Source organism: Piliocolobus tephrosceles, chromosome 19, assembly GCF_002776525.5.
Source record: "Piliocolobus tephrosceles isolate RC106 chromosome 19, ASM277652v3, whole genome shotgun sequence".
NCBI lineage: Eukaryota > Metazoa > Chordata > Mammalia > Primates > Cercopithecidae > Piliocolobus > Piliocolobus tephrosceles.
Window position 1 is genome coordinate 11,838,665 of NC_045452.1, and position 9,960 is coordinate 11,848,624.

The 9,960-nt window shown below is 57.1% G+C and overlaps 1 protein-coding gene across 1 annotated transcript in view; it reads left to right on the forward strand.

Moving 5' to 3' along the window:
* The window catches only part of CCDC157 (coiled-coil domain containing 157), a 20,334-nt gene that overhangs the window by 8,460 nt on the left and 1,914 nt on the right, over positions 1 to 9,960 (forward strand). Inside the window, exons 3-12 of the mRNA XM_023190696.3 lie at positions 1,120 to 1,378; positions 2,951 to 3,122; positions 3,813 to 4,434; positions 5,127 to 5,204; positions 5,551 to 5,741; positions 7,040 to 7,207; positions 7,368 to 7,533; positions 8,882 to 9,066; positions 9,663 to 9,751; positions 9,837 to 9,960. The exon at positions 9,837 to 9,960 is cut by the window's right edge and continues 1,914 nt beyond it. Coding sequence (XP_023046464.2) covers positions 1,131 to 1,378; positions 2,951 to 3,122; positions 3,813 to 4,434; positions 5,127 to 5,204; positions 5,551 to 5,741; positions 7,040 to 7,207; positions 7,368 to 7,533; positions 8,882 to 9,066; positions 9,663 to 9,751; positions 9,837 to 9,960 — 2,043 coding nt within the window. The 5' untranslated portion in view covers positions 1,120 to 1,130. The remainder of the gene's footprint in view (positions 1 to 1,119; positions 1,379 to 2,950; positions 3,123 to 3,812; positions 4,435 to 5,126; positions 5,205 to 5,550; positions 5,742 to 7,039; positions 7,208 to 7,367; positions 7,534 to 8,881; positions 9,067 to 9,662; positions 9,752 to 9,836) is intronic.

The window sequence follows — 9,960 nt, forward strand, 5'->3', positions numbered from 1 at the left end:
CGCCCGGCTAGTTTTTTGTATTTTTTAGTAGAGACGGGGTTTCACCGTGTTAGCCAGGATGGTCTTGAACTCCTGACCTCATGATCTGCCCGTCTGATTCTTTTTCTTTTCTCCATTCAGTCACGCAGTCATTATTTGCCAGTGAGCATCTACAATGGGCCAGGTCCCCAGCTGGCCACGCTGGGGACACCACAGGGGCTAAGATGGCTTGGAGAGAAGGCCGTTCCAGCAGACAGCAGTCAGAGCTGAGATGGGGGAAGCCCAGAGGGAGTATCTAAGCCAGCATGGAGGGTGCTTAGGGAAGCCTTCTTGGAGGAGGTGATATCCAGGAACCCTGAAGGATGAGAGGAGTTAGCCATGTGATGGGAATTGGACAGGGGAGCATGATTCTGACAGAGAGGACAGATGGGCGAGGATTTAGAAACAAGTGTCTTGTGTGCATGAGCTGCTACTGGTAGCTCATGGTGGTAGGAGGGAAGACTATGAGGTAGAGGGGAGGGGACTAGAGAGAGGTGAGGTGAGGGATGTGTCCACAGGTGGCTTTTCTTCCATAGACCACAGGGAGTACCAAGGCATTGTGGCCAGCATGACATGGTCCAGTAGAGTTTGGTCCGAATCTCTGGAACTGAAATCTCTGGAGGCCTGCCCTGTGACCCAGCTAGAACCTGCTGCAGTGGTCTAGGCAGGATATGACAGTGGCCTGGTGGGCCCAACACTTCCCATCACGCTTCCCATCACGCTGTAGCTGTAACTCTCAATCGTGTGTGCCCTGTTCGAGGGTTCACTCTGGGAGGAAACGATGAGAGGCATGTTCTTGTTCATAGCTGTATCTACCCAGCCTTGAGCAGGGGACCCGACATATGTAAGTCCTTAGGAAGGACTTGTGGAGTGATGGACTCTGCAGTATGTGCTCAGGATAGCGGGACTGAGAGGCTGGTGAGGCCACCCAGAACCAGGTCCAAAAGGCCTTGTCACCTGGGGCTGGGAAACAGACTTCTCCCCAGGGTCTGGGGTGAACTTCTGGCCTAGTAGCCCCTGGGCAGATGAGGGTTTCAGGGAGTTTCCTCCAGCAGCAGCCACGTGACTCTGGCTGACAGGGCTCTTCTGTGCTCATCCCAGGAGCTGTGAGGATGGCGCACCTGCTGGGCAGCCAGGCCTGCATGGACAGCCTGCGCACAGACCTCACTGACCTGCAGGGTGCCATCGTAGACGTCTTCTCCCGCGCCGGGCCTGTGCACTTCCCCTCCTGGAAGTTCCCTGACCGCATGGCCTGTGACCTCGACATGGTGGCCCTGCTGGAGCACTATGACCATGTTCCGGGTGACCCCGAGTTCACGCAGCTGTCCCATGCTGTGCTGCTGGAGCTGGTCATCGACAGGTGAGGGCCTTGACCAAGCCTGGTCATCTCAGGATGCCGGCACCTGCCCCTGAAACCAGTGGCAGCTACAGAAGCCCCTCCAGAGGCGGGGGTGATGTTGGAACAACAGTCACCATTGAGTACCTGTCAGGGCCACATCAGCTCAGGACTTTCAAAGTGGTCTTACCTTTTATCGTTTGTCTTGTGTTGTGTGCTGTGCTATCCTGTGTTAGGCTCTCCTAGCCTGTCCACCTCAGGCAGTTGATTTCCACTCCATTGGTCTCTGTGGCACCACATCTGTGACCACGGTCTCTCAGCCGCTCCCAGCTGCCTCCTCAGGGTTTCTGTGTCGGGGACCCCATAGTTGCTTCTGAGAGTTTCCATCCCAGCCTCTCCTTCCTGTTGTCCTGTGGGTTGTGCTGTTCCCTCTGCATATCACAAGGCCAGACACGGGATGTGTTTTTCCAAATCCTGACCCGCTGGGAAGAGCCTCGTGGATTTTCCTGCAGCCCCATCACTTCTAAGCTATCATTAAAGTTAACATGGTTGACCAGGCACGATGGCTCATGCCTGTAATCAGCACTTAGGGAAGCCACGGCAGGTGCATTACTTGAGGTCAGGAGTTCAAGACCAGCCTGGCCAACATAGTGAAACCGTGTCTCTACTAAAAATACAAAAATTAGCTGGGTGTGGTGGTGCGCTCCTGTATTTCCAGCTACTCAGGAGGCTGAGGCATGAGAATCACTTAAATCTGGGAGGCAGAGGTTGCAGTGAGCCAAGATCATGCCAATGCACTCCAGCCTTGGTAATGGAGTAAGACTGTTTCTCAAAAAAAAAAAAAAGTGAAAATAAAAATAAAGTTAACATGGTGTGCCGGGCACAGTGGCCAACACTTGTAATCCCAGCATTTTGGGAGGTAAATGGGAGAATCATTTGAGAGTTCAAGACCAGCCTAGGCAACATAAGGAGACCCCATCTGTACAAAAATATTTTTAAAATTAGCTGGGTGTGTTGGTGCATGCCTTTTTTTTTTTTCCGGAGTTTCGCTCTTCTTGGAGTGCAGTGGTGTGATCTCAGCTCACTGCAACCTCTACCTCCTGGGTTCAAGAGATTCTCCTGCTTCAGCCCCCCAAGTAGCTGGGATTACAGGTACCCACTGCTACGCCCGGCACATCAACCTGTGGCTGTGGGCAGGCTTTTCCCCTTTCTGGGTCTCAGCTCTGTCATCTGTCAGGTGGAGGCTCTGGGCCACTGAATGTAAGGCAGCCGTTCACCCAGAACTTTTCAAGGACTCAGGATACAACTGAGGCAGGCCTGCCTCAGAGCTCCCTGGTCCAGTGGAGAAGAGCCAGGCAGAAGTGCCACCCAGGAGATGCAGAAGAGGCTCCCAAGCTGAGGTTGTGGCCAGGGAGGGCTTCCTCGGGGAAGTAGCCCCTGGGTTAGGTTTGAAGCTGGCCCAGCAGAACATATTCTAAGACTCTCCAAGCCCTTGATGTCTGGGCCAGTTCCGCAGAGCCAGAGCTGCAGTTGTTATGGTCTAAGGGTGTGTTGGCACCAGCCTGAGCCCCAGCAACCTAGCATCTCTGCCCGCAGGCTCCTGCTGCTGCTTCAAAGCTGCATGAGCTACTTGGAGAACCTTGGCTCCGAGCAGATGATGCCCCCCGCACGGGCTACGGGGCCCTGCATGTCCGTGGGGCTCACGGTGCGGCGCTTCTGGGATAGTCTGCTGAAGCTAGGCACGCTCCACCAGCAGCCACTCCCCCAGGTGGGTCCCAGCCTCTGTCTCCCCACTGTGGTGGCCTTCACAGCTCGCCCCAGCTCTGGCTTCCTAGCCTACCACTGTGTGCACCACAGCCTTCACTGGCTCCCACCGCCCTCCCAGTCAAGCCTCACACAGTGTGGCAGGTAAGAACACAGGCCTTGGGGGTCATGCCTCGCTCCCTGGTTCTGACACCCCTGTGGGACTTTGGAAAAATCTTGCCTACTCTGAACCCCAGTTTCTTCATCTGTACAATGGATATCACATGAGCCCCGTTTGTTATGGGCTATCCCATAATCCACACAACCACCCGCTGGGGAAGGACCACTGTCACCGTGATGGGGAGGAAACTAAAACTGAGAGTGGTTATGGTGACATAAGAGCAGGCACGTCCACTAATCAAGAGCCCAGTAACCAGCAGCTGTGATGTCACCATCACCCAACACCATGCGTACAATCACATCAAGCCTGGAGCTCGGGGTGTGGGTCACAGAGAGGAGACCTGGGTGTGGTAACTTGAGTCAGAGTAAAAGAGGGAGAAAGTTCTCTCTTATTCACGTCAGTGTCAGAGAATATCTGAGGGTCTGCGTTGTCAGGCAAGGCTGTCACACTGTCACAGAACATCCCCAGAGAACCAGTCACCTCCCTCTCTACTTTCTCCCTCACCTGCTTTCCCTTGTCTTTTTCTGAACACAGAAAGGGGCAAACCAAAGAAAGACTCCCACCTCCAAGCCCACCAAGGGCGAGCCAGCCAGAAGCCCTGAATGTCTGCCTGCCAAGTTCATCAAGCCCTCCTCCCCAGTGCCAGGCTTGCCCCAGACCTGCCAAGAGCCAGAGAGCATCCCTGTCAGAGCCTCCCTGCAGTTCCCAGCCACGACCTCCAAGAACACCAGGAGCGTCTACTCCCAGACCATTGAGACGGCCCTGGTGCCCTGTGACGCATGCGCCAGCGTCCAGGGAAGCCTGCAGAAGGTGGGCAAGGCGGTCATCAGCCTGTGTCAGAGCCAGAACTTGCCCTCATCCTTAGGCCAGTTCCAGCAACTGGTACAGGACAGCATGGGGCTCAGGCCACTGCCGGCTGCCACAGTGGGCCGCTGGGCAGCAGAGCAGAGGAAAGACCTGAAGCGCTTCAGTAAGCATGTGGAGGCCCTCAGGGCCCAGCTGGAGGAGGCCGAGGGGCAGAAGGATGACCTAAGGAAGCAGGCAGGCAAGCTGGAGCAGGCGCTGAAACAGGAGCAGAGGGCGTGGCGGCGACAGGCAGAGGAGGATGAGCAGTGCCTGTCCGAGTGGGAGCGCGACAAACAGCAGCTGCTCACAGGTCTGTGCCCCGGAGGCCAGACGCCTGGTGCCAGGGTCTCTGCCACAGCCTTTGCATGGATGTTTGTGAGACAGGACTTCCAGGGCAAGTGGTTTGTGTGGAAGAACCTAGGCTGGGACACAGACAAGAGGCAGGGAAGGGAGGGCAGCAAGGAAGGGTGTGTTCATCCGGTGGGGACACTGTGATCTCAGTCCTGCTGGGGCTGGGAGCTGGGCTAGGACACTTGCCCAGACTCATCCCTCAGTCAGGGAGGGAGCTGAGGTATGTATCCACTTATACTGTCAGTCATTGAGGGCTACTTCTAGAGAGTTATTCCCCTGGCACTTCCAGCCAAGCAGAGCAGCCTCTCTGGTTTTGGCAAAAGCCATTAGAGACGCAGTTCCTGGCACCAGAAGTTGGCCAGTGCTCACTGACGGGAGGCCTGAGGGATTTGCCCTTTCTGAGCCTCACAGTTGCCTCCGTGGATGACATCAAGGCCCAGAGAGGTGCAGACACATGGCAGCCAGCACATGAGAAGCAGGGTGGACAAGGGCCCAGCTGCCTCCACCAACCTCCCCAGAGCTCCTCCCATGACCGCAGGCGGCCTCTCTGCAGGCGATAGGCTGCCTCCACTCCATGAGGCACACTGGGCATGAAGGCCGCTGGCCAGCTCCATGGGACCCTCTGAAGGGCCTCTCTCTTGGCTGCCATAGAAACAAGCGACCTAAAGACAAAGATGGCCACCCTGGAGAGAGAACTGAAACAGCAGCAGGAGTTCACGCAGGCTATGGGTAAGGAACCCCGTCATAGGCCCCGATGCCACATCTCAAGCCAGGGGTGTGGCTGGACGAGCATCGTCCATCTCTGTTCCCTGAGCATCCAGAGCGAGGACGAAGGGTACCAGCCACAGGAGGGTGGGCCTGACCAACCACACTGTTGGGCAATGACCAAACTGGGGTGCCGCCTCCTACCCAGAAAGCACCTTCTATTTTCCAAACCCACCTCAGGCAGGGTCTAGAGCCCCGTTTTGTTCCTGAGGACTCTGAGGCCCGGAGATGGGATGTGAGCTCCCATCCTGGGTCTGAGGTAGTACAGCGCTCCCCTGCCCTACCATCCCACGTCCACTCAATGCTGCAGAGGCAAAGGCCCAGCAGCTGCAGGAGGAAGGCGAGCGCAGGGCGGCAGCGGAGAGGCAGGTGCAGCAGCTGGAGGAGCAGGTGCAGCTGCTGGTGGGTCGGCTGGAGGGCGCTGGCCAACAGATCTGCTGGGCCAGCACGGAGCTGGATAAGGAGAAGGCCCGTGTCGACAGCATGGTCCGCCACCAGGAGGTGAGGCCGGGGCCCTTGCCAGCCTGGGCACCTGCAATGCAGGCTGCAGGGAGAGAGGGCTCCACTGTCAGGGAATCGGGGCTCATCTGTATTGGGCACCTGCTCCCTGAGATACCTCCAGGTGTGGGGGTTGACTCACCTTTACAGAGAGTCTGCCCTGAGGCAGGCACTGGGGGAACAGTGATCCAGGGACAGATACTGCCTAGTGAGGCCTCATTCTGGAGGAGTGCCCTACAAGCAAAGGTGAACAGGTGTGCCACACTCTCCTGCCAGATGGCTAAGGGGTGCAGGGAGGGATGGCCACATCTGCCATGGGAATCCTGAATGGCTTCTAGGAGGAGGTGGCCTTTGAGCTGGACGCCCGTGACAGGCAATTAGCCCATCAGCCAGGGGAAGGATAGGGTGGGCAGAGGGTGAGCCAGGGCCCACAGCTGTGCTCTGGGCAATGGGGCCTCACAGGAGTCCTCAGAAAAGTGGTTGAGGGAGTAGGTGATCTGTTGCCCAGTGAAAGGGGCAGGTCTGGGGGCTATCCTGGCTGGGTCCACCCTCAAAAGCTCAGCAAGGAGCCAGGAGTTCAGTTGAGAGTTCCCAGGGTCAGACATGGGCCCAGGGTAGGGGAAGCCTTTCTACCCCAAGTGGGTGCTGTTCTCTGCCTTGTAAACTGTCACGGCCACCATGCATCAGGTGTCTGCTGTGACTCAGGCTTCAGGAGCCACAGACTCTGATGCTTACTCCTCGCTACAGCAACAGGAGGTAGATACTCTTGTCACCCCCATTTTACGAATGAGGAAACTGAGCCTTATTGAGGTTAAGGAAGTTGCCCAAGGCCACATAGCTAGTGAGAGATGGAGCCAGGACTCCGAGCAGTCCAGCGTTCGTTCTTCCTGCTTTCTATTCGGTGGGTGTTAGGAAATGTGGGCTTCAGTGACGTGGGATGATGTGACACTGGAGACCCCAGGAGAAGAAAAACTTAGTTCCCAGAATTCCTCTCCAAGTGGGGTCTGCGTGTGACTGGAAGGAAGTGGGGGTGAGACCCCCAGAGTCAGCCAGCTGAGTTCCAAGGGCCAGGGTCTTCAAGCCAGGGTCCTACCCTTGACCAGGTCTGGTGTGCATCTGCCTGCTGCCAGCTTCCTCCAACCCCTGCCCTTCCATGTGTGTGACCAATGTTCCCTAGACACAGACACACGCCCCGGGGGGGTAGCAGCGGGGGGTAGCAGATGCTGTAGCCTCCTTAGTTCCACATGGCTGGGCCTAGCCCTGTAGGTCTCACAGCCTCCTGCTTGTCTGTTCCTGCTCAGTCTCTGCAGGCCAAGCAGCGAGCCCTGCTAAAGCAGCTGGACAGCCTGGACCAGGAACGGGAGGAGCTGCGGGGCAGCCTGGATGAGGCTGAGGCCCAGCGGGTCCACATGGAGGAGCAGCTGCAGAGCGAGCGGGAGCAGGGGCAATGCCAGCTCAGGGCCCAGCAGGTGAGGGTGGGGGTCTTCCTTTTTGCTGGAGAAGTCTCTGGCCAACTGAGTGCCTGCAGGCCTGTCCCGTGTCTTGTCTTGGGGTAAGGATGGTGCCCCAGGGGCGCTTAGTGCCATGTGGCTCACTCAGGAGCCAGGCCTGAGCCTCCCTGTGCCCCAGGAGCTGCTGCAGAGGGAGAAGCAAGGCCTGGAACAGGCGACTACGGACCTGCGGCTAACCATCCTGGAGCTAGAACAGGAGCTGGTGGAGCTGAGGGAGCGGGAGCGGCTGCTGGTAGCCTTCCCAGACCTGCACCAGCCCACCAAGACCCAGATCCAGATCCATGGTAGGGGACTGGGGATGGTGCCACGGGTATGCTGGGGCTCAGGGCCGGCAGTTGAGGGCTCATGGGCAGGACGCTGGGGACTGCAGTTCCCTAGCGTGCAGCAAGGGTGTTAAAGCCGGGCGGCCAGCAATGCAGCCCCTGTGGAGCCACCACAGCACACAAGCGCTCCATGCGTCATCCACTCTGCATAGAGAGGGATGTGAAAGCCCAACAGTGATGTGACTGCCTCTAGTACAACAGCCAAACCCAGACACAGGTCTGGTTGTCCCCACAGCCCATGCTCTTGACCACATCACACGCTAATTCTTGCTTGACTTCTCTGTGTCCCCCTTCTTGGTTCTTGGAATGGGTCCCCAAACCACACCATGGGACTAGTCCCACTGTCCTGGACCCCTTGGCACAGGAGTGCTAGGTACCCATCTTGGCACAGGATTGGGTATCAGGTGACCTGGATTTTCCCAGCCTCTCCAGACCCCTAAAGCGCTAGGGCAAATCCATTTGCAGAGCTGGCAGGAAGATCTGCAGTTAGCTGCTCATGAGACATCATCCAGGCCCTTCTGTCCCCTTCTCAACCACCCTGTGAGGCAGGTCATAGCCCCTTTTTACAAAGCAGGAAACTGAACCATAAGGGGCAGCAACTCCCCCAGGCTCATGGAGCCAGAAGGAAGCATCCATCACAAAAGCAGGGGAAGAGCAGTCTTGCCATTCCTACGCTTGAGCTGGCTGGGTGACCTTGGACAGCTCACTTTGGCTCTAGCCTGTCCAAAACAGGGGGCCTTGTCAGAGAGATTCACTCTCCTCTCCTGCTTATTTGCTAAGTCTTTTTTTTTTGTTTTGTTTTTTGAGATGGAGTCTCACTCTTGTCGCCAGGCTGGAGTGCAGTGGCGCAATCTCAGCTCACTGCAACCTCCGCCTCCTAGGTTCCAGTGATTCTCCTGCCTCAGCCTCCTGTGTAGCTGGGACTACAGGCGCCTGCCACCACGCCCCAGCTAATGTTTGTATTTTTTAGTAGAGACGGGGTTTCACCATGTTGGCCAGGATGGTCTCGATCTCTTGACCTCGTGATCCACCCACCTCGGCCTCCCAAAATGCTGGGATTACAGGCATGAGCCACCATGCCCGGCCTTGCTAAGTCTTTTGAGAGCTCTAGGTCCCACCCAGCTCTCAGATTTTATAATATTATGGTCATCTTCCCAGCAGGTGAGGGGAGAGGGAAGGGGGGATAAGGCCTCTGGAGAGGGAAGATGAGCTGGGAGGCCTGGTGCACTACACAGCTCCCTTGCGCCTGCCGGGCCACCCACCCAAGCTGGTGTGCCTCCCTTCTAAGGTCCTGTCCCACTGGGCACAGGAGGCAGATCCAGCAGCGTGGAATCCCAGATAACATGTCCCACAGACTCTGGCAACGCCACAGATCACATGGAGAGGCAAGTGCAGGCCAACGACATCCGCATCCAGGTCCTACAGGAGGAGAACGGGCGGCTCCAATCAATGCTGTCCAAAATCCGGGAAGTGGCCCAGCAGGGTGGCCTCAAGGTGAGCCTGAGAGGGCGGGCCCTTGGAGACCAGGAGGAGGCCTCTGCCCAGCAGAGGTCTTCAGACTCTGCCCGGGGAACTTGTGGAGAGCCCACCTCATCACATGAGGCCTTAGGCTGTGCTTTTGTGAAACATTTTTCACATATCCAGAAGGCGTGAGGATGTTACAGATCCAGTGCCTTCCAGTCCCATATCCCCGCTATAGCCATTCATGCCTTCAGGTGCAACAAGAAGTCTTGTCAGGGGTCGGGCGTGGCGGCTCATGCCTGTAATCCCAACAATTTGAGAGGCAGGCAGATCACTCGAACCCAGGAGTTTGAGACCAGCCTGGACAATATGAGACCCTGTTTCTACAAAAAAAAAAAAAAAAAAAAAAGAAGCCATGTCAGAAAGAAACCTCCCCATAATTGCTGCCTGCCCGAGGCTCTGCAGCTGAGAATAGGCCCTGGAAGGCTTCCTAGGCACCGCCCCTAGGTTGAAGGGCCCTTGGATATGCGCCTGGCCCTTCCCTCCCCATCCCTGGCTACGACACCCTCTCTGTACAGTGGGGAGGGGACTCCTGAACCCTTCTAAGACTAGCTTTTTTTTTTTTGTAGCTGATCCCACAGGACCGGCTCTGGTCCCCTTCTAGCAAGGGAACCCAGGGAGCAACACAGCCAGTCCAGGCTCAGAGCACATCCCCAGGGTGAGTGAGGCTTTACCGGAGGTGGGGCAGGTGGGTGGAGCGTCCCCCGCACTCACAGGGGATCTTGGATCTGGTTTTCCTTCAGGCCCTTGAGCAGACAGCACCTTCCTGGCAGCAGGACAGGCACGACCCTGCTGGGCCAGCCCTGCGCATCCCCACCTGGGCAGCCCTGCGCATCCCCACCTCGGCAGCCCTGCGCATCCCCACCT